At 41.8% G+C, this 27,846-nt stretch overlaps 6 protein-coding genes across 6 annotated transcripts in view; 5 read left to right on the forward strand and 1 right to left on the reverse strand.

The window, feature by feature from the left end:
* Positions 1 to 27,846, reverse strand: part of LOC310997305 (glutamate receptor 1-like) — a gene marked incomplete at both ends in the record, with an annotated part of 143,024 nt that overhangs the window by 68,344 nt on the left and 46,834 nt on the right. The gene's annotated exons all lie outside the window — the stretch shown is intronic.
* Positions 330 to 1,964, forward strand: LOC310997209 (E3 ubiquitin/ISG15 ligase TRIM25-like; the record flags this gene model as incomplete). The annotated part of the gene is made up of 1 exon (XM_083986886.1): positions 330 to 1,964. One exon carries the CDS (start codon positions 330 to 332, stop codon positions 1,962 to 1,964), a length of 1,635 nt encoding a protein of 544 aa, XP_083843012.1.
* LOC310997210 (tripartite motif-containing protein 16-like) lies at positions 3,435 to 8,467 on the forward strand (the record flags this gene model as incomplete). The annotated part of the gene is made up of 2 exons (XM_083986887.1): positions 3,435 to 4,502; positions 8,000 to 8,467. 2 exons carry the CDS (start codon positions 3,435 to 3,437, stop codon positions 8,381 to 8,383), a joined length of 1,452 nt encoding a protein of 483 aa, XP_083843013.1. The 3' UTR covers positions 8,384 to 8,467.
* Positions 9,530 to 14,537, forward strand: LOC310997211 (E3 ubiquitin/ISG15 ligase TRIM25-like; the record flags this gene model as incomplete). Its single annotated transcript, XM_083986888.1, has 2 exons — positions 9,530 to 10,590; positions 12,784 to 14,537. 2 exons carry the CDS (start codon positions 9,530 to 9,532, stop codon positions 14,450 to 14,452), a joined length of 2,730 nt encoding a protein of 909 aa, XP_083843014.1. The 3' UTR covers positions 14,453 to 14,537.
* Positions 16,114 to 20,883, forward strand: LOC310997212 (tripartite motif-containing protein 16-like; the record flags this gene model as incomplete). The annotated part of the gene is made up of 3 exons (XM_083986889.1): positions 16,114 to 17,764; positions 19,652 to 19,828; positions 20,699 to 20,883. 3 exons carry the CDS (start codon positions 16,114 to 16,116, stop codon positions 20,881 to 20,883), a joined length of 2,013 nt encoding a protein of 670 aa, XP_083843015.1.
* LOC310997213 (tripartite motif-containing protein 29-like) lies at positions 22,499 to 27,188 on the forward strand (the record flags this gene model as incomplete). Its single annotated transcript, XM_083986890.1, has 3 exons — positions 22,499 to 23,444; positions 26,089 to 26,256; positions 27,004 to 27,188. The coding sequence occupies 3 exons, from the start codon at positions 22,499 to 22,501 to the stop codon at positions 27,186 to 27,188; spliced, it is 1,299 nt and encodes a 432-aa protein (XP_083843016.1).

A 27,846-nucleotide genomic window follows, 5' to 3' on the forward strand; every position in this document is an offset into this window, starting at 1 on the left:
TTTTATTTTGAACTTTGACTTGGTTTCCTGTCTGATCCCTGAGTTTGAGTCAATCACCAGCTGCTTTATGACAGTTACACAGGCTCCATGTGTAGAGACGATATTCTGACTCACTGCTCCTCCTCCTGACACAAACCAGCCTGACGACCTCTCCCTCCTCCTCCTGCTATCAGAGTTCAGCCTGTTCACTGTTCCCTCCCCTCTCACACACCCTCCTCTTTACACAGGGGTGGAAACAAGTGACGTGTCAGATCTGGTGTGGCTCAGAGAACAGCTCTATTCCTGGAAACAGAAAGTGAAACTTACCAACATTCAGTGCTGGGAGAGAGATGGCGCAGCAAATGAATCAGCTGAATCGAGAAAAATGGAACTGTTCCATCTGTCTGGATCTTCTAAAGGAGCCGGTGACTATTCCCTGTGGACACAGCTACTGTATGAGCTGTATTAAAAACTACTGGGGTGAAGATGATGAGAAGAAGACATGCAGCTGCCCTCAGTGCAGACAGAGCTTCACACCGAGGCCAGCCCTGGTGAAAAACACCCTGGTAGCAGAGTTGGTGGAGGAACTGAAGAAGGTAGGACTGAAAGCTGCTTCACCTGATCCCTCCTACGCTGAACCTGGAGACGTGGCCTGTGACTACTGCACTGGGAGGAAGCTGAAAGCCGTCAAGTCCTGTCTGGTGTGTACGGCCTCTTACTGTGAGCAGCACCTTCAGCCTCACTACGACGTAGCTCCACTGAAGAAACACACGCTGGTCCAAGCCTCTTCTAAACTTCTGGAGAACATCTGCCCTCGCCATGATGAGGTGATGAAGATTTTCTGTCGCACTGATCAGCAGTGTATCTGTTATCTCTGCTCCATGGATGAACACAAAGGCCACAACACAGTCTCAGCTGTAGCAGAAAGGGCTGAGAAACAGAAGGAGCTCGGGCTGAGTCGTCAAAAGATCCAACAGAGAATCCAGGACAGAGAGAAAGATGTGAAGGTGCTTCAACAGGAGGCGGAGGCCATCAACCTCTCTGCTGATGAAGCTGTTAGTAACAGTGAGAAGACCTTCACCCACTTGATCCAACTCATTGAGAAGAGAAGGTCTGAGGTGAAGCAGCAGATCAGATCTCAACAGGAAACTGAAGTGAGTCGAGTCAAAGAGCTGGAGGAGAAGCTGCAGCAGGAGATCACTGAACTGAGGAGGAAAGACTCTGGTCTGGAGCAGCTGTCAATCACAGAGGACCACCTCCATTTCCTAAACAACTACCCCTCTCTGCCACATCTGGGTGAAGCAACAAAGTTACCTACCGTTAAGCGACCACATTTTGAGGAAGTGACAGCAGCAGTGTCAGAGGCCAGAGATAAACTGCAGGCTGTTCTCAATGAGGAGTGTGTTTTCATATTGGAAGTTTTACCGCTGCAGAGAGAACCTCAGACCAGAGCTGAGTTCTTGAGATATTCAAAACAAATCATTTTGGATTCAAACACAGCACACACACGTTTGTCATTGAGTGACAGGAACAGAAAAGTAACTTTCATGAGTGAGGACCAGTCATATCCAAGTCATCCAGACAGATTCACTGGATGTCAGCAGGTCCTGAGTACAGAGGGTCTGACAGGACGTTGTTACTGGGAGGTGAAGTGGAGTGGTCACGTTTTTATAGCAGTTTCCTACAAAAAAACAGGGACAGTGGATCAATGTAGATTTGGATACAATGACAAATCCTGGGCATTATACTGCCACAGTGGTGGTTATCTATTCAGACATAACAACAATTTTATCTCCATCTCAGGCCCTCAGTCCTCCAGAATAGGAGTGTACCTGGATCACAGGGCAGGTACTCTGTCTTTCTACAGTGTCACTGAAACCATGACTCTCCTCCACAGAGTCCAGACCACCTTCACTCAGCCTCTATATCCTGGATTCTGGGTTCTAGGTTATGGAGACACAGCTGAGTTGTGTGAGCTCAAGTAAACAGGAGTGTTTAGTGTGATTCATCCATGATGCTGCAGTCGACTGTATGTGTAGGTTTGTTTGCACTGATACAGACACTGATGTTTTTTCTTGGGTTTTCTCTCGTTTTGTTTGTTTCAACAACACAATACTAATGTTTTAATTCTCTACTTCTGGATTAGATTATTTTGTTTCATGAAATTGTATTGTTACTTGCAGTTAACATGTGGATTATATTATGGATGTGGAAAATATCAGCATGTGCAAAATGTATGTTAAAGATTATTGATCATATTAATCCTCTGCCAGATGTTTGTATCATTATGAATATAACCTGGATAATTTAATATTTACTCTCTTCTCTTTTCAAGTATGTATTGAAGTGTTGTTACTTGGTCACAGTTTTAGGGACCAAGGTGTAAAAACTTATTGTTCAACATTATACAAATAAATAAATCATTTAACAGTCACCATTTGAACAGCAAACGTCTCATTCTTTATAAAAAATAACTCACAAAAAAAATTTGTTTTAATATGTTTCTTTTCCATCAGTCACTTTTGAAGATGTTTGGATCCAAGATGAGCTCATGAGGAGACTGATGATGGGAATTAAAGAAACTTTGGAGGAAGTGACGACTTATTTTATTTATTTATTTTACTAAATATTGACAGAATAACTAATGAGAACAGTTGAAGAAAAGTTTTCAACAGTCTGTTTTTACTTTCAGATTTATATGTTAATTTAATGCTGAAGATGGTGACAGTAAAAAAAAATAATAATATCTGTGTCTCATGTAAAAACTTGAAATATTTCAGCTACAAATGACAGAAATGTCAAAAACGTAACCACTTTATGACGACTTTAGGAAATCCACCTTCTATAAACCTCCTTTAATGCCTCATGTTTTCTGTTTGTAGCCACATACTGAACACAATGTTTCAGATCAGGAACTGAAAGCTGAATGGATGTTGTGAAGCTGATGTTCTTGTTGTCTTCCTATTTTGTCTCTTGTTGCTCAGAATTGTCTAAATTTGTCCAAAACGGCCCCGACCACTGCTGCTACACAGCTTTAATTTGATGATTTGATCTGTTTCCTGTTTGCTGCTCCTCACCTGTTTTATTGACTTCTATTTACTGACGTCACATGACTGAGCTAAAGACTTTTATTTTGAACTTTGACTTGGTTTCCTGTCTGATCCCTGAGTTTGAGTCAATCACCAGCTGCTTTATGACAGTTACACAGGCTCCATGTGTAGAGACGATATTCTGACTCACTGCTCCTCCTCCTGACACAAACCAGCCTGACGACCTCTCCCTCCTCCTCCTGCTATCAGAGTTCAGCCTGTTCACTGTTCCCTCCCCTCTCACACACCCTCCTCTTTACACAGGGGTGGAAACAAGTGACGTGTCAGATCTGGTGTGGCTCAGAGAACAGCTCTATTCCTGGAAACAGAAAGTGAAACTTACCAACATTCAGTGCTGGGAGAGAGATGGCGCAGCAAATGAATCAGCTGAATCGAGAAAAATGGAACTGTTCCATCTGTCTGGATCTTCTAAAGGAGCCGGTGACTATTCCCTGTGGACACAGCTACTGTATGAGCTGTATTAAAAACTACTGGGGTGAAGATGATGAGAAGAAGACATGCAGCTGCCCTCAGTGCAGACAGAGCTTCACACCGAGGCCAGCCCTGGTGAAAAACACCCTGGTAGCAGAGTTGGTGGAGGAACTGAAGAAGGTAGGACTGAAAGCTGCTTCACCTGATCCCTCCTACGCTGAACCTGGAGACGTGGCCTGTGACTACTGCACTGGGAGGAAGCTGAAAGCCGTCAAGTCCTGTCTGGTGTGTACGGCCTCTTACTGTGAGCAGCACCTTCAGCCTCACTACGACGTAGCTCCACTGAAGAAACACACGCTGGTCCAAGCCTCTTCTAAACTTCTGGAGAACATCTGCCCTCGCCATGATGAGGTGATGAAGATTTTCTGTCGCACTGATCAGCAGTGTATCTGTTATCTCTGCTCCATGGATGAACACAAAGGCCACAACACAGTCTCAGCTGTAGCAGAAAGGGCTGAGAAACAGAAGGAGCTCGGGCTGAGTCGTCAAAAGATCCAACAGAGAATCCAGGACAGAGAGAAAGATGTGAAGGTGCTTCAACAGGAGGCGGAGGCCATCAACCTCTCTGCTGATGAAGCTGTTAGTAACAGTGAGAAGACCTTCACCCACTTGATCCAACTCATTGAGAAGAGAAGGTCTGAGGTGAAGCAGCAGATCAGATCTCAACAGGAAACTGAAGTGAGTCGAGTCAAAGAGCTGGAGGAGAAGCTGCAGCAGGAGATCACTGAACTGAGGAGGAAAGACTCTGGTCTGGAGCAGCTGTCAATCACAGAGGACCACCTCCATTTCCTAAACAACTACCCCTCTCTGCCACATCTGGGTGAAGCAACAAAGTTACCTACCGTTAAGCGACCACATTTTGAGGAAGTGACAGCAGCAGTGTCAGAGGCCAGAGATAAACTGCAGGCTGTTCTCAATGAGGAGTGTGTTTTCATATTGGAAGTTTTACCGCTGCAGAGAGAACCTCAGACCAGAGCTGAGTTCTTGAGATATTCAAAACAAATCATTTTGGATTCAAACACAGCACACACACGTTTGTCATTGAGTGACAGGAACAGAAAAGTAACTTTCATGAGTGAGGACCAGTCATATCCAAGTCATCCAGACAGATTCACTGGATGTCAGCAGGTCCTGAGTACAGAGGGTCTGACAGGACGTTGTTACTGGGAGGTGAAGTGGAGCGGTCACGTTTTTATAGCAGTTTCCTACAAGAAAACAGGGACAGTGGATCAATGTGGATTTGCAGACAATGACAAATCCTGGGCATTATACTGCTACAGTGATGGTTATGAATTCAGACATAACAAAAATTATACCTCCATCTCAGGCCCTCGGTCCTCCAGAACAGGAGTGTACCTGGATCACAGGGCAGGTACTCTGTCTTTCTACAGCGTCACTAAAACCATGACTCTCCTCCACAGAGTCCAGACCACCTTCACTCAGCCTCTACATCCTGGATTCAGGTTGTGGGCTAATGCTGGAGACACAGCTGAGTTGTGTGAGCTCAAGTAAACAGGAGTGTTTAGTGTGATTCATCCATGATGCTGCAGTCGACTGTGTGTGTAGGTTTGTCTGCACTGATACAGACACTGATGGTTTTTCTAGAGTTTTTTCTCATTTGTTTTTTTCAACAACACAATACTAATGTTTTAATTTTCTACTTCTGGATTAGATTATTTTGTTTGATTAAACTTTAACGTTATTTGTACTTAACAGGTGGATTATATTATGGATGTGGAAAATTTATTTAGAAGATCATTGATCACATTTATTATCTGCCAGATGTTTGTATCATTATGAATATAACTTGGAAGATTTAATATTACTCTGTTGTTTCACAGACTGTGCTGCTGTTGTAATGATGTTATCAGAATCACTTTACTTTTATTCACAGAGGAAAAAAAACATCAGTGTTAAGATTTGATGGAAAAAATATGAAATATAAAATTTTCAAGTTTTAAAATATGATCTTTTAAAGTGTGTATTGAAGTGTTGTTACCTGGTCACAGTTTGAGGGACCATGGTGTGAAAACTTATTGTACAACATTATACAAATGAATAAATAATTTAACAGTTTCATGTGGATTATTTTATGGATGTCTAAAATATCAGCATGTGCAAAATGTCTATCAAAGATTATTGATCATATTAATCCTCTGCCAGATGTTTGTATCATTATGAACAAAACCTGGATGATTTAATGTTTACTCTGTTGTCGTTTAAAGTGTGTATTGAAGTGTTGTTACTTGGTCACAGTTTTAGGGACCAAGGTGTGAAAACTTATTGTACAACATAATACAAATAAATAAATCATTTAACAGTCACCATTTGAACAGCAAACGTCTCATTCTTTATAAAAAATAACTCACAAAAAAAATTTGTTTTAATATGTTTCTTTTCCATCAGTCACTTTTGAAGATGTTTGGATCCAAGATGAGCTCATGAGGAGACTGATGATGGGAATTAAAGAAACTTTGGAGGAAGTGACGACTTATTTTATTTATTTATTTTACTAAATATTGACAGAATAACTAATGAGAACAGTTGAAGAAAAGTTTTCAACAGTCTGTTTTTACTTTCAGATTTATATGTTAATTTAATGCTGAAGATGGTGACAGTAAAAAAAAAAATTAATATCTGTGTCTCATGTAAAAACTTGAAATATTTCAGCTACAAATGACAGAAATGTCAAAAACGTAACCACTTTATGACGACTTTAGGAAATCCACCTTGTATAAACCTCCTTTAATCCCTCATGTTTTCTGTTTGTAGCCACATACTGAACACAATGTTTCAGATCAGGAACTGAAAGCTGAATGGATGTTGTAAAGCTGATGTTCTTGTTGTCTTCCTATTTTGTCTCTTGTTGCTCACAATTGTCTAAATTTGTCCAAAATGGCCCCGACCACTGCTGCTACACAGCTTTAATTTGATGATTTGATCTGTTTCCTGTTTGCTGCTCCTCACCTGTTTTATTGACTTCTATTTACTGACGTCACATGACTGAGCTCAGGCTTCATTAAAGACTTTGATGTTGAACTTTGACTTGGTTTCCTGTCTGATCCCTGAGTTTGAGTCAATCACCAGCTGCTTTATGACAGTTACACAGGCTCCATGTGTAGAGACGATATTCTAACTCACTGCTCCTCCTCCTGACACAAACCAGCCTGACGACCTCTCCCTCCTCCTCCTGCTATCAGAGTTCATCCTGTTCACTGTTCCCTCCCCTCTCACACACCCTCCTCTTTACACAGGGGTGGGAACAAGTGACGTGTCAGAGCTGGTGTGGCTCAGAGAACAGCTCTATTCCTGGAAACAGAAAGTGAAACTTACCGACATTTAGTGCTGGAAGAGAAATGGCGCAGCAAATGTTTCAGCTGGAGCGAGAAAATCTGAGCTGTTCGATCTGTCTGGATCTTCTAAAGGAGCCGGTGACTATTCCCTGTGGACACAGCTACTGTATGAGCTGTATTAAAAACTACTGGGGTGAAGATGATCAGAAGAACACATGCAGCTGCCCTCAGTGCAGACAGAGCTTCACACCGAGGCCAGCCCTGGTGAAAAACACCATGTTACACACGCTGGTCGAAGCCTCTACAAAACGTCTGGAGAACATCTGCCCTCGCCATGATGAGGTAATGAAGATTTTCTGTCGCACTGATCAGCAGTGTATCTGTATTCTCTGCTCCATGGATGAACACAAAGGCCACGACACAGTCACAGCTGTAGCAGAAAGGGCTGAGAAACAGAAGGAGCTCGGGCTGAGTCGTCAAAAGATCCAACAGAGAATCCAGGACAGAGAGAAAGATGTGAAGGTGCTTCAACAGGAGGCGGAGGCCATCAACCTCTCTGCTGATGAAGCTGTTAGTGACAGTGAGAAGACCTTCACCCACTTGATCCAACTCATGGAGAAGAGAAGGTCTGAGGTGAAGCAGCAGATCAGATCTCAACAGGAAACTGAAGTGAGTCGAGTCAAAGAGCTGGAGGAGAAGCTGCAGCAGGAGATCACTGAGCTGAGGAGGAAAGACTCTGGTCTGGAGCAGCTGTCAATCACAGAGGACCACCTCCATTTCCTAAACAACTACCCCTCTCTGTCACATCTGGGTGAAGCAACAGATTTACTCAGCATCACTCAACAATCTGCTACGTATTTTAAGGAAGTGACAGCAGCAGTGTCAGAGGTTAGAGATAAACTGCAGGCTGTTCTCAATGAGGAGTGGTCAAAGGTCTCATGGTCAATGTCTCAGGTATAAGCTTTACTGCTGCAGAGAGAACCTCAGACCAGAGCTGAATTCTTGAGGTATTCAAAACAAATCATTTTGGATTCAAACACAGCACACACACGTTTGTCATTGAGTGACAGGAAGAGAAAAGTAACTTTGATGAGTGAGGACCAGTCATATCCAAGTCATCCAGACAGATTCACTGCATGTGAGCAGGTCCTGAGTCCAGAGGGTCTGACAGGACGTTGTTACTGGGAGGTGAAGTGGAGTGGTCAGGTTTTAATAGCAGTTGTCTACAAGAAAACAGGGACAGTGGATCAATGTGGATTTGGATTCAATGACAAATCCTGGTCATTATACTGCCACAGTGGTGGTTATATATTCAGACATAACAGTGATGGTCCCTCCATCTCAGGCCCTCAGTCCTCCAGAATAGGAGTGTACCTGGATCACAGGGCAGGTACTCTGTCTTTCTACAGCGTCACTGAAACCATGACTCTCCTCCACAGAGTCCAGACCACCTTCACTCAGCCTCTACATCCTGGACTCTGGGTTTTGTCTCCTGATGGAAGCACAGCTGAGTTGTGTGAGCTCAAGTAAACAGGAGTGTTTAGTGTGATTCATCCATGATGCTGCAGTCGACTGTATGTGTAGGTTTGTCTGCACTGATACAGACACTGATGGTTTTTCTTGGGTTTTCTCTTGTTTTTTTTGTTTCAACAACACAATACTAATGTTTTAATTTTCTACTTCTGGATTAGATTATTTTGTTTGATGAAACTTTATTGTTACTTACAGTTAACATGCGGATTATATTATGGATGTGGAAAATATCAGCATGTATAAAATGTCTATCAAAGATTATTGATCATATTAATCATCTGCCAGATGTTTGTATCATTATGAATATAACCTGGATGATTTAATATTTACTCTGTTGTTTCACAGATTGTGCTGCTGTTGTAATCATGTTATCAGAATCACTTTACTTTTATTCATGGAGAAAAAAAACAACAACATAATAATATAATGATTATCCAAGTTGTCAATGAAAAAATATGAAATGTAAGATTTTCAAATTTTAAAATGTGATCTTTTAAAGTGTGTATTGAAGTGTTGTTAGTTGGTCACAGTTTTAGGGACCAAGGTGTGAAAACTTATTGTTCATCATTATACAAATAAATAAATCATCTCACAGTCACCATTTGAACAGCAAACGTATCATTATTTATGAAAAAAAAAATTGCTTTAATACGTTTCTTTTCCATCAGTCACTTTTGAAGATGTTTGGGTCCAAGATGAGCTCATGAGGAGACTGATGATGGGAAGTAAAGAAACTTTGGAGGAAGTGACAACTTATTTTTTTAACTAAATATTGACAGAATAACTGATGAGACCAGTTGAAGAAAAGTTTTCAACAGTCTGTTTTTACTTTCAGATGTATATGTTGATTAAATGCTGAAGATGGTGACAGTGAAAAACAAAACATTAATATCTGTGTCTCATGTAAAAACTTGAAATATTTCGGCTCCTCCTCCTGACACAAACCAGCCTGACGACCTCTCCCTCCTCCTCCTGCTATCAGAGTTCATCCTGTTCACTGTTCCCTCCCCTCTCACACACCCTCCTCTTTACACAGGGGTGGGAACAAGTGACGTGTCAGAGCTGGTGTGGCTCAGAGAACAGCTCTATTTCTGGAAACAGAAAGTGAAACTTACTGACTTTGACGACGGTTGTAGAGGAGAAATGGCGCAGCGAAAAATTCAGCTGGATCAAGACAATCTGAGCTGTTCGATCTGTCTGGATCTTCTAAAGGAGCCGGTGACTATTCCCTGTGGACACAGCTACTGTATGAGCTGTATTAAAAACTACTGGGGTGAAGATGATCAGAAGAACACATGCAGCTGCCCTCAGTGCAGACAGAGCTTCACACCGAGGCCAGCCCTGGTGAAAAGCACCATGTTAGCAGAATTTGTGGAGGAACTGAAGAAGGTAGGACTGAAAGCTGCTTCACCTGATCCCTCCTACGCTGGACCTGGAGACGTGGCCTGTGACTACTGCACTGGGAGGAAGCTGAAAGCCGTCAAGTCCTGTCTGGTGTGTACGGCCTCTTACTGTGAGCAGCACCTTCAGCCTCACTACGACGTAGCTCCACTGAAGAAACACACGCTGGTCCAAGCCTCTTCTAAACTTCTGGAGAACATCTGCCCTCGCCATAATGAGGTGATGAAGATTTTCTGTCGCACTGATCAGCAGTGTATCTGTATTCTCTGCTCCATGGATGAACACAAAGGCCACGACACAGTCTCAGCTGTAGCAGAAAGGGCTGAGAAACAGAAGGAGCTCGGGCTGAGTCGTCAAAAGATCCAACAGAGAATCCAGGACAGAGAGAAAGATGTGAAGGTGCTTCAACAGGAGGCGGAGGCCATCAATCTCTCTGCTGATGAAGCTGTTAGTAACAGTGAGAAGACCTTCACCCACTTGATCCAACTCATTGAGAAGAGAAGGTCTGAGGTGAAGCAGCAGATCAGATCTCAACAGGAAAGTGAAGTGAGTCGAGTCAAAGAGCTGGAGGAGAAGCTGCAGCAGGAGATCACTGAGCTGAGGAGGAAAGACTCTGGTCTGGAGCAGCTGTCAATCACAGAGGACCACCTCCATTTCCTAAACAACTACCTCTCTCTGTCAACTCTGGGAGAAACAACAGATTTATTCAGCATCACTCAACAATCTCAGACGTATTTTAAAGAAGTGACAGCAGCAGTGTCAGAGGCCAGAGATAAACTGCAGGCTGTTCTCAATGAGGAGTGGTCAAAGGTCTCAGTGAAAATTATAAGAGTGGAAGTTTTACAGCTACAGAGAGAACCTCAGACCAGAGCTGAGTTCTTGACATTTTCAAAACAAATCATTTTGGATTCAAACACAGCACACACACGTTTGTCATTGAGTGACAGGAACAGAAAAGTAACTTTTATGAATGAGGACCAGTCATATCCAAGTCATCCAGACAGATTCACTACAAACAGCCAGGTCCTGAGTCCAGAGGGTCTGACAGGACGTTGTTACTGGGAGGTGGAGTGGAGCTGTGGAGTTTCTATAGCAGTTTCCTACAAGAAAACAGGGACAGTGGATCAATGTGGATTTGGATACAACGACAAATCCTGGGCATTATACTGCTATAGTGGTAGTTATAATTTCAAACATAACAGTAAAGGTCCCTCCGTCTCAAACCCTCCGTCCTCCAGAATAGGAGTGTACCTGGATCACAGGGCAGGTACTCTGTCTTTCTACAGCGTCTCTGAAACCATGACTCTCCTCCACAGAGTCCAGACCACCTTCACTCAGCCTCTACATCCTGGACTCTGGTTGTGGGTTAATGCTGGAGACACAGCTGAGTTGTGTGAGCTCAAGTAAACAGGAGTGTTTAGTGTGATTCATCCATGATGCTGCAGTCGACTGTATGTGTAGGTTTGTCTGCACTGATACCGACACTGATGGTTTTTCTTGGGTTTTCTCTGGTTTTGTTTGTTTCAACAACACAATACTAATGTTTTAATTTTCTACTTCTGGATTAGATTATTTTGTTTGATTAAACTTTAACATTATTTGTACTTAACATGTGGATTATATTATGGATGTGGAAAATGTATTTAGAAGATCATTGATCACATTTATTATCTGCCAGATATTTGTATCATTATGAATATAACTTGGATGATTTAATATTACTCTGTTGTTTCACAGACTGTGCTGCTGTTGTAATCATGTTATCAGAATCACTTTACTTTTATTCACAGAGAAAAAAAACATAAGTGTTAAGATTTGATGGAAAAAAATATGAAATATAAGATTTTCAAGTTTTAAAATGTGATCTTTTAAAGTGTGTATTGAAGTGTTGTTACTTGGTCACAGTTTTAGGGACCAAGGTGTGAAAACTTATTGTACAACATTATACAAATAAATAAATCATCTCACAGTCACCATTTGAACAGCAAACGTCTCATTCTTTATAAAAAATCTCTCACAAAAATCATTTTGCTTTAATACTGTACGTTTCTTTTCCATCAGTCACTTTTGAAGATGTTTGGGTCCAAGATGAGCTCATGAGGAGACTGATGATGGGAATTAAAGAAACTTTGGAGGAAGAGACGACTTTTATTTTAGATTTTTTACTAAATATTGACAGAATAACTGATGAGAGCAGTTGAAGAAAAGTTTTCAACAGTCTGTTTTTACTTTCAGATTTATATGTTGATTAAATGCTGAAGATGGTGATAGAGAAAAAAAAACATTAATATCTGTGTCTCATGTAAAAACTTGAAATATTTCAGCTACAAGTGACAGAAATGTCAACAACGTAACCACTTTATGACGACTTTAGGAAATCCACCTTCTATAAACCTCCTTTAATCCCTCATGTTTTCTGTTTGCAGCCACATACTGAACACAATGTTTCAGATCAGGAACTGAAAGCTGAATGGATGTTGTGAAGCTGATGCTCTTGTTGTCTTCCTATTTTGTCTCTTGTTGCTCAGAATTGCCTAAATTTGTCTAAAGAGGCCCCGACCACTGCTGCTACACAGCTTTAATTTGATGATTTGATTTGTTTCCTGTTTGCTGCTCCTCACCTGTTTTATTGACTTCTATTTACTGACGTCACATGACTGAGCTCAGGCTTCATTAAAGACTTTGATGTTGAACTTTGACTTGGTTTCCTGTCTGATCCCTGAGTTTGAGTCAATCAGCAGCTGCTTTATGACAGTTACACAGGCTCCATGTGTAGAGACGATATTCTGACTCACTGCTCCTCCTCCTGACACAAACCAGCCTGACGACCTCTCCCTCCTCCTCCTGCTATCAGAGTTCAGCCAATCACTGTTCCCTCCCCTCTCACACACCCTCCTCTTTACACAGGGGTGGGAACAAGTGACGTGTCAGAGCTGGTGTGGCTCAGAGAACAGCTCTATTCCTGGAAACAGAAAGTGAAACTTACCGACATTCAGTGCTGGGAGAGAAATGGCGCAGCAAATGAATCAGCTGAATCAAGAAAAATGGAACTGTTCAATCTGTCTGCATCTTCTAAAGGAGCCGGTGACTATTCCCTGTGGACACAGCTACTGTATGAGCTGTATTAAAAACTACTGGGGTGAAGATGATCAGAAGAACACATGCAGCTGCCCTCAGTGCAGACAGAGCTTCACACCGAGGCCAGCCCTGGTGAAAAGCACCATGTTAGCAGAGTTAGTGGAGGAACTGAAGAAGGTAGAACTGAAAGCTGCTTCACCTGATCACTCCTACGCTGGACCTGGAGACGTGGCCTGTGACTACTGCACTGGGAGGAAGCTGAAAGCCGTCAAGTCCTGTCTGGTGTGTACGGCCTCTTACTGTGAGCAGCACCTTCAGCCTCACTACGACGTAGCTCCACTGAAGAAACACACGCTGGTCCAAGCCTCTTCTAAACTTCTGGAGAACATCTGCCCTCGCCATAATGAGGTAATCAAGATTTTCTGTCGCACTGATCAGCAGTGTATCTGTATTCTCTGCTCCATGGATGAACACAAAGGCCACGACACAGTCTCAGCTGTAGCAGAAAGGGCTGAGAAACAGAAGGAGCTCGGGCTGAGTCGTCAAAAGATCCAACAGAGAATCCAGGACAGAGAGAAAGATGTGAAGGTGCTTCAACAGGAGGCGGAGGCCATCAACCTCTCTGCTGATGAAGCTGTTAGTAACAGTGAGAAGACCTTCACCCACTTGATCCAACTCATGGAGAAGAGAAGGTCTGAGGTGAAGCAGCAGATCAGATCTCAACAGGAAACTGAAGCGAGTCGAGTCAAAGAGCTGGAGGAGAAGCTGCAGCAGGAGATCACTGAGCTGAGGAGGAAAGACTCTGGTCTGGAGCAGCTGTCAATCACAGAGGACCACCTCCATTTCCTAAACAACTACCCCTCTCTGCCACATCTGGGTGAAGAAACGAAGTTACCCACCATCAAGCGACCACATTTTGAGGTAGTGACAGCAGCAGTGTCAGAGGCCAGAGATAAACTGCAGGCTGTTCTCAATGAGGAGTGGTCAAAGGTCTCATGGTCAGTGTCTCAAGTGGAAGTTTTACTTCTGCAGAGAGAACCTCAGACCAGAGCTGAGTTCTTGAGATATTCAAAACAAATCATTTTGGATTCAAACACAGCAAACACATGGTTGTCACTGAGTGACAAGAACAGAAAAGTAACTTGGATGAGTGTGGACCAGTCATATCCAAGTCATCCAGACAGATTCATACATCAGCAGGTCCTGAGTCCAGAGGGTCTGACAGGACGTTGTTACTGGGAGGTGAAGTGGAGTGGTAAAGTTGCTATAGCAGTTGCCTACAATAACATCCAGAGAACAGGGTCTGAATCTTTAATTGGACACAATGACAAATCCTGGGCATTACACTGCCACAGTGGTGGTTATATATTCAGACATAACAGTAAAGGTCCCTCCATCTCAGACCCTCCGTCCTCCAGAATAGGAGTGTACCTGGATCACAGGGCAGGTACTCTGTCTTTCTACAGCGTCACTGAAACCATGACTCTCCTCCACAGAGTCCAGACCACCTTCACTCAACCTCTACATCCTGGACTCAGGTTTTGGTCTTCTGCTGGAGACACAGCTGAGTTGTGTGAGCTCAAGTAAACAGGAGTGTTTAGTGTGATTGATCCATGATGCTGCAGTCGACTGTATGTGTAGGTTTGTCTGCACTGATACAGACACTGATGGTTTTTCTTGGGGTTTCTCTTGTTTGTTTCAACAAAACAATGAAGTTGTGAAATGAACTTTTCTTTTAACTTGTTTTAATTTTCTACTTCTGGATTAGATTATTTTGTTTGATGAAACTTTATCCTTACTTGCAGTTAACATGTGGATTATATTATGGATGTGGAAATATCAGCATGTGTAAAATGTCTATCAAAGATTATTGATCATATTAATCATCTGCCAGATGTTTGTGTCATTATGAATATAACCTGGATGATTTAATATTTACTCTGTTGTTTCACAGACTGTGCTGCTGTTGTAATCATGTTATCAGAATCACTTTACTTTTTATTCATGGAGAAAAACAAAACAAAAACAAAATAATATAATGATTATCCAAGTTGTCGATGAAAAAATATGAAATGTAAGATTTTCAAATTTTAAAATGTGATCTTTTAAAGTGTGTATTCAAGTGTTGTTACTTGGTCACAATTTTAGGGACGAAGGTGTGAAAACTTATTGTTCAACATTATACAAATAAAAAAATCATCTCAGTCACCATTTGAACAGCAAACGTCTCATTCTCTATAAAAAAATCACTCACAAAAAAGATTTGCTTTAATACGTTTCTTTTCCATCAGTCACTTTTGAAGATGTTTGGGTCCAAGATGAGCTCATGAGGAGACTGATGATGGGAATTACAATGACTATGGAGGACATGACGACTTTTATTTCATTTTTCTTTTTTTACTAAATACTGATAGAATAACTGATGAGAACAGTTGAAGAAAAGTTTTCAACAGTCTGTTTTTACTTTCGGATTTATATGTTGATTTAATGCTGAAGATGGTGACAGAGAAAAAAAACATTAATATCTGTGTCTCATGGAAAAACTTGAAATATTTCAGCTACAAATGACAGAAATGTCAAAAACGTAACCACTTTATGACGACTTTAGGAAATCTACCTTCTTTAAACCTCCTTTAATCCCTCATGTTTCCTGTTTGTAGCCACATACCGAATACAATGTTTCAGATCAGGAACTGAAAGCTGAATGGATGTTGTGAAGCTGATGTTCTTGTTGTCTTCCTATTTTGTCTCTTGTTGCTCAGAATTGCCTAAATTTGTCCAAATGGCCCCGACCACTGCTGCTACACAGCTTTAATTTGATGATTTGATCTGTTTCCTGTTTGCTGCTCCTCACCTGTTTTATTGACTTCTATTTACTGACGTCACATGACTGAGCTCAGGCTTCATTAAAGACTTTGATGTTGAACTTTGACTTGGTTTCCTGTCTGATCCCTGAGTTTGAGTCAATCAGCAGCTGCTTTATGACAGTTACACAGGCTCCATGTGTAGAGACGATATTCTGACTCACTGCTCCTCCTCCTGACACAAACCAGCCTGACGACCTCTCCCTCCTCCTCCTGCTATCAGAGTTCAGCCTGTTCACTGTTCCCTCCCCTCTCACACACCCTCCTCTTTACACAGGGGTGGGAACAAGTGACGTGTCAGAGCTGGTGTGGCTCAGAGAACAGCTCTATTCCTGGAAACAGAAAGTGAAACTTACTGACTTTGACGACGGTTGTAGAGGAGAAATGGCGCAGCGAAAAATTCAGCTGGATCAAGAAAATCTGAGCTGTTCGATCTGTCTGGATCTTCTAAAGGAGCCGGTGACTATTCCCTGTGGACACAGCTACTGTATGAGCTGTATTAAAAACTACTGGGGTGAAGATGATCAGAAGAAGACATGCAGCTGCCCTCAGTGCAGACAGAGCTTCACACCGAGGCCAGCCCTGGTGAAAAGCACCCTGTTAGCAGAATTTGTGGAGGAACTGAAGAAGGTAGGACTGAAAGCTGCTTCACCTGATCCCTCCTACGCTGGACCTGGAGACGTGGCCTGTGACTACTGCACTGGGAGGAAGCTGAAAGCCGTCAAGTCCTGTCTGGTGTGTATGGCCTCTTACTGTGAGCAGCACCTTCAGCCTCACTACGACGTAGCTCCACTGAAGAAACACACGCTGGTCGAAGCCTCTTCTAAACTTCTGGAGAACATCTGCCCTCGCCATAATGAGGTAATCAAGATTTTCTGCCGCACTGATCAGCAGTGTATCTGTATTCTCTGCTCCATGGATGAACACAAAGGCCACGACACAGTCTCAGCTGTAGCAGAAAGGGCTGAGAAACAGAAGGAGCTCGGGCTGAGTCGTCAAAAGATCCAACAGAGAATCCAGGACAGAGAGAAAGATGTGAAGGTGCTTCAACAGGAGGCGGAGGCCATCAACCTCTCTGCTGATGAAGCTGTTAGTAACAGTGAGAAGACCTTCACCCACTTGATCCAACTCATTGAGAAGAGAAGGTCTGAGGCGAAGCAGCAGATCAGATCTCAACAGGAAACTGAAGTGAGTCGAGTCAAAGAGCTGGAGGAGAAGCTGCAGCAGGAGATCACTGAGCTGAGGAGGAAAGACTCTGGTCTGGAGCAGCTGTCAATCACAGAGGACCACCTCCATTTTCTAAACAACTACCTCTCTCTGTCACATCTGGGTGAAACAACAGATTTATTCAGCATCACTCAACAATCTCAGACGTATTTTAAGGAAGTGACAGCAACAGTGTCAGAGGCCAGAGATAAACTGCAGGCTGTTCTCAATGAGGAGGGGTCAAAGGTCTCAGTGAAAATTACTAGAGTAGAAGTTTTACTGCTGCAGAGAGAACCTCAGACCAGAGCTGAGTTCTTGAGATATTCAAAACAAATCATTTTGGATTCAAACACAGCACACACACGTTTGTCATTGAGTGACAGGAACAGAAAAGTAACTCAGATGCGTGAGGACCAGTCATATCCAAGTCATCCAGACAGATTCACTGGATGTGAGCAGGTCCTGAGTACAGAGGGTCTGACAGGACGTTGTTACTGGGAGGTGAAGTGGAGTGGCTTTGTTGTAATAGCAGTTGTCTACAAGAAAACAGGGACAGTGGACCAACGTGCATTTGGACACAATGACAAATCCTGGTCATTAGAGTGCTCCAGTGGTGGTTATAATTTAAGACATAGCGGTAAAGCTACCTCCATCTCAGGCCCTCATTCCTCCAGAACAGGAGTGTACCTGGATCACAGGGCAGGTACTCTGTCTTTCTACAGCGTCTCTGAAACCATGACTCTTCTCCACAGAGTCCAGACCACCTTCACTCAGCCTCTACATCCTGGACTCTGGGTTCTAGGTTCTGTTGGAAGCACAGCTGAGTTGTGTGAGCTCAAGTAAACAGGAGTGTTTAGTGAGATTCATCCATGATGCTGCAGTCGACTGTATGTGTAGGTTTGTCTGCACTGATACAGACACTGATGGTTTTTCTTGGGTTTTCTCTTGTTTGTTTCAACAACACAATGAACTTGTGAAATGAACTTTTCTTTTAACTTGTTTTAATTCTCTACTTCTGGATTAGATTATTTAGTTTAATTAAACTTCATCATAACTTGCACTTAACATGTAGATTATATCATGGATGTGGAAAATATCAGCATGTACAAAATGTCTATCAAACATTATTGATCATATTAATCATCTGCCAGATGATTGTGTCATTATGAATATAACCTGGATTATTTAATATTTACTCTGTTGTTTCACAGACTGCTGCTGTTGTAATCATGTTATCACAATCACTTTACTTTTATTGATGGAGAAAAAAAACAACAACATAATAATATAAAGATTATCCAAGTTGTCAATTAAAAAATATGAAATATAGGATTTTCAAATTTTCAAATATGATCTTTTAAATTGTGTATTTAAGTGCTGTTACTTGGTCATAGTTTTGTACCAAGGTGTGAAAACTTATTGTTCAACATTATACAAATAAATAACTCATCTCACAGTCACCATTTGAACAGCAAACGTCTCATTCTTTATTAAAAAAAAAATCACTCACAAAAATAATCTGCTATAATACGTTTCTTTTCCATCAGTCACTTTTGAAGATGTTTGGGTCCAAGATGAGCTCATGAGGAGACTACTTTTTTTTTTTTTTTTTTACTAAATATTGACAGAATAACTGATGAGAACAGTTGAAGAAAAGTTTTCAATAGTCTGGTTTTACTGTCAGATTTATTACACAACTTTTGAACGTTGCACAACAATCATGCAGGAATCAAATGTGAATTATGCAAATCTTTACAGGCGGTCGCCAATCATACTTTAGGAAAAACTGAGCTTCACATCTTCTCCAAAACACTCAGAATGAGAGGTAATATATATTTATATATATTTTAAATCATCATCTACAGACAACAGACCATATGTTGATTTAATGCTGAAGATGGTGACAGAGAGAAAAAAAACATTAATATCTGTGTCTCATGTAAAAACTTGAAATATTTCAGCTACAAATGACAGAAATGTCAAAAACATAACCATTTTATTACGACTTTGGGAAATCCTCCTTCTATAAACCTCCTTTAATCCCTGCTACAGGTTTAATTTGATTTGTTTCCTGTTTGCTGCTCCTCACCTGTTTTATTGACTTCTATTTACTGACATCACATGACTGAGCTCAGGCTTCATTAAAGACTTTGATTTTGGACTTTGACTTGGTTTCCTGTCTGATCCCTGAGTTTGAGTCAATCACCAGCTGCTTTATGACAGTTACACAGGCTCCATGTGTAGAGACGATATTCTGACTCACTGCTCCTCCTCCTGACACAAACCAGCCTGACGACCTCTCCCTCCTCCTCCTGCTATCAGAGTTCAGCCAATCACTGTTCCCTCCCCTCTCACACACCCTCCTCTTTACACAGGGGAGGAAACAAGTGACGTGTCAGAGCTGGTGTGGCTCAGAGAACAGGTTTTCTCTGGAAACAGAAAGTGAAACTTACTGACTTTGACGACGGTTGTAGAGGAGAAATGGCGCAGCGAAAAATTCAGCTGGATCAAGAAAATCTGAGCTGTTCGATCTGTCTGGATCTTCTAAAGGAGCCGGTGACTATTCCCTGTGGACACAGCTACTGTATGAGCTGTATTAAAAACTACTGGGGGGAAGATGATCAGAAGAACACATGCAGCTGCCCTCAGTGCAGACAGAGCTTCACACCGAGGCCAGCCCTGGTGAAAAACACCATGTTACACACGCTGGTCGAAGCCTCTACAAAACGTCTGGAGAACATCTGCCCTCGCCATGATGAGGTGATGAAGATTTTCTGTCGCACTGATCAGCAGTGTATCTGTTATCTCTGCTCCATGGATGAACACAAAGGCCACGACACAGTCTCAGCTGTAGCAGAAAGGGCTGAGAAACAGAAGGAGCTCGGGCTGAGTCGTCAAAAGATCCAACAGAGAATCCAGGACAGAGAGAAAGATGTGAAGGTGCTTCAACAGGAGGCGGAGGCCATCAATCTCTCTGCTGATGAAGCTGTTAGTAACAGTGAGAAGACCTTCACCCACTTGATCCAACTCATGGAGAAGAGAAGGTCTGAGGTGAAGCAGCAGATCAGATCTCAACAGGAAACTGAAGTGAGTCAAGTCAAAGAGCTGGAGGAGAAGCTGCAGCAGGAGATCACTGAGCTGAGGAGGAAAGACTCTGGTCTGGAGCAGCTGTCAATCACAGAGGACCACCTCCATTTCCTAAACAACTACCCCTCTCTGTCACATCTGGGTGAAGGAACAGATTTACTCAGCATCACTCAACAATCTGCTACGTATTTTAAGGAAGTGACAGCAACAGTGTCAGAGGCCGGAGAGAAACTGCAGGCTGTTCTCAATGAGGAGTGGTCAAAGATCTCACGGACAGTGTCTGAAGTACAAGTTTTACAGCTGCAGAGAGAACCTCAGACCAGAGCTGAGTTCTTGAGATTTTCAAAACAAATCATTTTGGATTCAAACACAGCACACAGATGTTTGTCATTGAGTGACAGGAAGAGAAAAGTAACTTTTATGAGTGTGGACCAGTCATATCCAAGTCATCCAGAGAGATTCACTGGATGTGAGCAGGTCCTGAGTACAGAGGGTCTGACAGGACGTTGTTACTGGGAGGTGAAGTGGAGTGGTGATGTTCATATAGCAGTTGTCTACAAGAAAACAGGGACAGTGGAAGAATGTGGATTTGGATACAATGACAAATCCTGGGCATTACGCTACTACAGTGGTGGTTCTTATTTCTTAAATAACAATAAAGCTACCTCCATCTCAGGCCCTCGGTCTTCCAGAATAGGAGTGTACCTGGATCACAGGGCAGGTACTCTGTCTTTCTACAGCGTCTCTGAAACCATGACTCTCCTCCACAGAGTCCAGACCACCTTTACTCAGCCTCTACATCCTGGACTCAGGGTTTGTGGTTCTCCTGGAGACACAGCTGAGTTGTGTGAGCTCAAGTAAACAGGAGTGTTTAGTGTGATTCATCATGATGCTGCAGTCGACTATATGTGTAGGTTTGTCTGCACTGATACCGACACTGATGGTTTTTCTTGGGGTTTCTCTTGTTTTGTTTTTTTGTTTCAACAACAACACAATACTAATATTTTAATTTTCTACTTCTGGATTAGATTATTTTGTTTGATGAAACTTTATTGTTACTTGCAGTTAACATGTGGATTATATTATGGATGTGGAAAATATCAGAATGTACAAAATGTCTATCAAAGATTATTGATCATATTAATCATCTGCCAGATGTTTGTATCATTATGAATATAACCTGGATGATTTAATATTTACTCTGTTGTTGCACAGACTGTGCTGCTGTTGTAATCATGTTATTAGAATCACTTTACTTTTATTCATGGAGAAAAAAAACGACAACATAATATAATGATTATCCAAGTTGTCAATGAAAAAATATGAAATATAAGATTTTAAAATGTGATCTTTTAAAGTGTGTATTCAAGTGTTGTTACTTGGTCACAGTTTTAGGGACCAAAGTGTGAAAACTTATTGTTCAACATTATACAAATAAACAAATCATCTGACAGTCACCATTTGAACAGCAAATGTCTCATTCTTTATAATAAATCATTTGCTTTAATAAGTTTCTTTTCCATCAGTCACTTTTGAAGATGTTTGGGTCCAAGATGAGCTCATGAGGAGACTGATGATGGGAATTAAAGAAACTTTGGAGGAAGAGACGACTTATTTTTTTTTTTTACTAAATATTGACAGAATAACTGATGAGAACAGTTGAAGAAAAGTTTTCAACAGTCTGTTTTTACTTTCAGATTTATATGTTGATTTAATGCTGAAGATGGTGACAGAGAGAAAAAAACATTCATATCTGTGACTCATGTAAAAACTTGAAATATTTCAGCTACAAATGACAGAAATGTCAAAAACGTAACCACTTTATGACGACTTTAGGAAATCCACCTTCTATAAACCTCCTTTAATCCCTCATGTTTTCTGTTTGTAGCCACAAACTGAACACAATGTTTCAGATCAGGAACTGAAAGCTGAATGGATGTTGTAAAGCTGATGTTCTTGTTGTCTTCCTATTTTGTCTCTTGTTGCTCAGAATTGTCTAAATTTGTCCAAAATGGCCCCGACCACTGCTGCTACACAGCTTTAATTTGATGATTTGATCTGTTTCCTGTTTGCTGCTCCTCACCTGTTTTATTGACTTCTATTTACTGACGTCACATGACTGAGCACAGGCTTCATTAAAGACTTTTATTTTGAACTTTGACTTGGTTTCCTGTCTGATCCCTGAGTTTGAGTCAATCAGCAGCTGCTTTATGACAGTTACACAGGCTCCATGTGTAGAGACGATATTCTACCTCACTGCTCCTCCTCCTGACACAAACCAGCCAGACGACATCTCCCTCCTCCTCCTGCTATCAGAGTTCAGCCTGTTCACTGTTCCCTCCCCTCACACACACCCTCCTCTTTAAACAGGGGTGGAAACCAGTGACGTGTCAGAGCTTGTGTGGCTCAGAGAACAGGTTTTCTCTGGAAACAGAAAGTGAAACTTACTGACTTTGACGACGGTTGTAGAGGAGAAATGGCGAAGCGAAAAATTCAGCTGGATCAAGACAATCTGAGCTGTTCGATCTGTCTGGATCTTCTAAAGGAGCCGGTGACTATTCCCTGTGGACACAGCTACTGTATGAGCTGTATTAAAAACTACTGGGGTGAAGATGATCAGAAGAACACATGCAGCTGCCCTCAGTGCAGACAGAGCTTCACACCGAGGCCAGCCCTGGTGAAAAGCACCATGTTAGCAGAATTTGTGGAGGAACTGAAGAAGGTAGGACTGAAAGCTGCTTCACCTGATCCCTCCTACGTTGGACCTGGAGACGTGGCCTGTGACTACTGCACTGGGAGGAAGCTGAAAGCCGTCAAGTCCTGTCTGGTGTGTACGGCCTCTTACTGTGAGCAGCACCTTCAGCCTCACTACGACGTAGCTCCACTGAAGAAACACACGCTGGTCCAAGCCTCTTCTAAACTTCTGGAGAACATCTGCCCTCGCCATAATGAGGTGATGAAGATTTTCTGCCGCACTGATCAGCAGTGTATCTGTATTCTCTGCTCCATGGATGAACACAAAGGCCACGACACAGTCTCAGCTGTAGCAGAAAGGGCTGAGAAACAGAAGGAGCTCGGGCTGAGTCGTCAAAACATCCAACAGAGAATCCAGGACAGAGAGAAAGATGTGAAGGTGCTTCAACAGGAGGCGGAGGCCATCAATCTCTCTGCTGATGAAGCTGTTAGTAGCAGTGAGAAGACCTTCACCCACTTGATCCAACTCATTGAGAAGAGAAGGTCTGAGGTGAAGCAGCAGATCAGATCTCAACAGGAAACTGAAGTGAGTCGAGTCAAAGAGCTGGAGGAGAAGCTGCAGCAGGAGATCACTGAGCTGAGGAGGAAAGACTCTGGTCTGGAGCAGCTGTCAATCACAGAAGACCACCTCCATTTCCTAAACAACTACCCCTCTCTGTCACGTCTGGGTGAAGAAACAGATTTACTCAACATCACTCAACAATCTCAGACGTATTTTAAGGAAGTGACAGCAGCAGTGTCAAAGGCCAGAGATAAACTGCAGGCTGTTCTCAATGAGGAGTGTGTTTTCATAGTGGAAGTTTTACTGCTGCAGAGAGAACCTCAGACCAGAGCTGAGTTCTTGACATTTTCAAAACAAATCATTTTGGATTCAAACACAGCAAACACACGTTTGTTATTGAGTGACAGGAACAGAAAAGTAACTTTCATGAGTGAGAACCAGTCATATCCAAGTCATCCAGACAGATTCATTGGATGTTGGCAGGTCCTGAGTCCAGAGGGTCTGACAGGACGTTGTTACTGGGAGGTGAAGTGGAGTGGTTACGTTTTTATAGCAGTTTCCTACAAGAAAACAGGGACAGTGGATCAATGTAGATTTGGAGACAATGACAAATCCTGGTCATTATACTGCTACAGTGGTGGTTATCAATTTAGACATAACGGTAAAGTTACTTCCATCTCAGACCCTCAGTCCTCCAGAATAGGAGTGTACCTGGATCACAGGGCAGGTACTCTGTCTTTCTACAACGTCACTGAAACCATGACTCTCCTCCACAGAGTCCAGACCACCTTCACTCAGCCTCTACATCCTGGATTCTGGCTTTATTCAGGTTCTGCTGGAGGTTCAGCTGAGTTGTGTGAGCTCAAGTAAACAGGAGTGTTTAGTGTGATTCATCCATGATGCTGCAGTCGACTGTATGTGTAGGTTTGTCTGCACTGATACAGACACTGATTTGGTCTTATTGGGTTTTCTCTTGTTTTGTTTGCTTAACAACACAATACTAATGTTTTAATTTTCTACTTCTGCATTAGATTATTTAGTTTGATGAAAGTTTATCATTACTTGCATTTAACATGTGGATTATATTATGGATGTGGGAAAATATCAGCATGTACAAAAATGTCCATCAAAGATTATTGATCATATTAATCATCTGCCAGATGTTTGTATCATTATGAATATAACCTGGATAATTTAATATTTACTCTGTTGTTTCACAGACTGTGCTGCTGTTGTAATCATGTTATCAGAATCACTTTACTTTTATTCATGGAGAAAAAAAACAACAATATAATAATATAATGATTATCCAAGTTGTCAATGAAAAAATATGAAATGTAAGATTTTCAAATTTTAAAATGTGATCTTTTAAAATGTGTATTGAAGTGTTGTTACTTGGTCACAGTTTTAGGGACCAAGGTGTGAAAACTTATTGTACAACATTATACAAATAAATAAATGATCTCACAGTCACTATTTGAACAGCAAACGTCTCATTCTATATAATAAATAATTTGCTTTAATACGTTTCTTTCAGTCACTTTTGAAGATGTTTGGGTCCAAGATGAGCTCATGAGGAGACTGATGATGGGAAGTAAAGAAACTTTGGAGGAAGTGACGACTTATTTTTTTAACTAAATATTGACAGAATAACTGATGAGAACAGTTGAAGAAAAGTTTTCAACAGTGTGTTTTTACTTTCAGATGTATTTGTTGATTTAATGCTGAAGATGGTGACAGAGAGAAAAAAACATTAATATCTGTGTCTCATGTAAAAACTTGAAATATTTCGGCTACAAATGACAGAAATGTCAAAAACGTAACCACTTTATGACGACTTTAGGAAATCCACCTTCTATAAACCTCCTTTAATGCCTCATGTTTTCTGTTTGTAGTCACATACTGAACACAATGTTTCAGATCAGGAACTGAAAGCTGAATGGATGTTGTGAAGCTGATGTTCTTGTTGTCTTCCTATTTTGTCTCTTGTTGCTCAGAATTGTCTAAATTTGTCCAAAATAGCCCCGACCACTGCTGCTACACAGCTTTAATTTGCTGATTTGATTTGTTTCCTGTTTGCTGCTCCTCACCTGTTTTATTGACTTCTATTTACTGACATCACATGACTGAGCTCAGGCTTCATTAAAGACTTTGATTTTGAATTTTGACTTGGTTTCCTGTCTGATCCCTGAGTTTGAGTCAATCGGCAGCTGCTTTATGACAGTTACACAGGCTCCATGTGTAGAGACGATATTCTGACTCACTGCTCCTCTTTTTATTGTCACTTTATTGCGCTACTTTGACCTGAGTAACAAATTTCATTGTTTTCATGTGAGTCAATAAACGAACCTTGAACCTCATAACTGGAGACAGGTGACGTGTCAGAGCTGGTGCGGCTCAGAGAACAACTTGGTAATCCAGAGTGAAACGTCTTGACTTTGACGACGGTTGTAGAGGAGAAATGGCGCAGCGAAAAATTCAGCTGGATCAAGAAAATCTGAGCTGTTCGATCTGTCTGGATCTTCTAAAGGAGCCGGTGACTATTCCCTGTGGACACAGCTACTGTATGAGCTGTATTAAAAACTACTGGGGTGAAGATGATGAGAAGAAGACATGCAGCTGCCCTCAGTGCAGACAGAGCTTCACACCGAGGCCAGCCCTGGTGAAAAACACCATGTTACACACGCTGGTCGAAGCCTCTACAAAACGTCCGGAGAACATCTGCCCTCGCCATGATGAGGTAATGAAGATTTTCTGTCGCACTGATCAGCAGTGTATCTGTTATCTCTGCTCCATGGATGAACACAAAGGCCACGACGCAGTCACAGCTGTAGCAGAAAGGGCTGAGAAACAGAAGGAGCTCGGGCTGAGTCGTCAAAAGATCCAACAGAGGATCCAGGACAGAGAGAAAGATGTGAAGGTGCTTCAACAGGAGGCGGAGGCCATCAACCTCTCTGCTGATGAAGCTGTTAGTGACAGTGAGAAGACCTTCACCCACTTGATCCAACTCATTGAGAAAAGAAGGTCTGAGGTGAAGCAGCAGATCAGATCTCAACAGGAAACTGAAGTGAGTCGAGTCAAAGAGCTGGAGGAGAAGCTGCAGCAGGAGATCACTGAGCTGAGGAGGAAAGACTCTGGTCTGGAGCAGCTGTCAATCACAGAGGACCACCTCCATTTCCTAAACAACTACCCCTCTCTGCCACATCTGGGTGAAGAAACAGATTTACTCAGCATCACTCATCAATCTCAGACGTATTTTAAGGAAGTGACAGCAGCAGTGTCAGAGGCCAGAGATAAACTGCAGGCTGTTCTCAATGAGGAGTGTTGTTTCATAGTGGAAGTTTTACTGCTGCAGAGAGAACCTCAGACCAGAGCTGAGTTCTTGAGGTATTCAAAACAAATCATTTTGGATTCAAACACAGCACACAGACGTTTGTCATTGAGTGACAGCAACAGAAAAGTAACTTTCATGAGTGAGGACCAGTCATATCCAAGTAATCCAGAGAGATTCACTGGATGTGAGCAGGTCCTGAGTCCAGAGGGTCTGACAGGACGTTGTTACTGGGAGGTGAAGTGGAGTGGTAACGTTTTAATAGCAGTTGCCTACAAGAGAACAGGGACAGGGCTTGAACCTGCATTTGGATTCAATGACAAATCCTGGTCATTACAATGCTGCTATGGTAGTTATTATTTCAGACATAACGGTGAAGTTACCTCCGTCTCAGGCCCTGAGTCCTCCAGAATAGGAGTGTACCTGGATCACAGGGCAGGTACTCTGTCTTTCTACAGCGTCACTGAAACCATGACTCTCCTCCACAGAGTCCAGACCACCTTCACTCAGCCTCTACATCCTGGATTCTGTTTGTGGGTTAATGCTGGAGACACAGCTGAGTTGTGTGAGCTCAAGTAAACAGGAGTGTTTAGTGTGATTCATCAATGATGCTGCAGTCGACTGTGTGTGTAGGACTGTCTGCACTGATACAGACACTGATGGTTTTTCTTTTGTTTTCTCTTGTTTTTTGTGTTTCAACAACACAATACTAATGTTTTAATTTTCTACTTTTGGATTAGATTATTTAGTTTGATGAAACTTTATTGTTACTTGCAGTTAAGATGTGGATTATATTATGAATGTGGGAAAATATCAGCATGTGTAAAATGTCTATCAAAGATTATTGATCATATTAATCATCTGCCAGATGTTTGTATCATTATGAATATAACCTGGATGATTTAATATTTACTCTGTTGTTTCACAGACTGTGCTGCTGTTGTAATCATGTTATCAGAATCACTTTACTTTTATTCATGGAGAAAAAAAACAACAACATAATAATATAATGATTATCCAAGTTGTCAATGAAAAAATATGAAATGTAAGATTTTCAAATTTTCAAATGTGATCTTTTAAAGTGTTTATTAAAATGTTGTTACTTGGTCACAGTTTTAGGGACCAAGGTGTGAAAACTTATTGTACAACATTATACAAATAAATAAATCATCTCAGTCACCATTTGAACAGCAAACGTCTCATTCTTTATAATAAATAATTTGCTTTAATACATTTC

The sequence above is a fragment of the Trachurus trachurus genome (genome assembly GCF_905171665.1).
Source record: "Trachurus trachurus genome assembly, chromosome: 14".
Taxonomy (NCBI): Eukaryota; Metazoa; Chordata; class Actinopteri; order Carangiformes; family Carangidae; genus Trachurus; species Trachurus trachurus.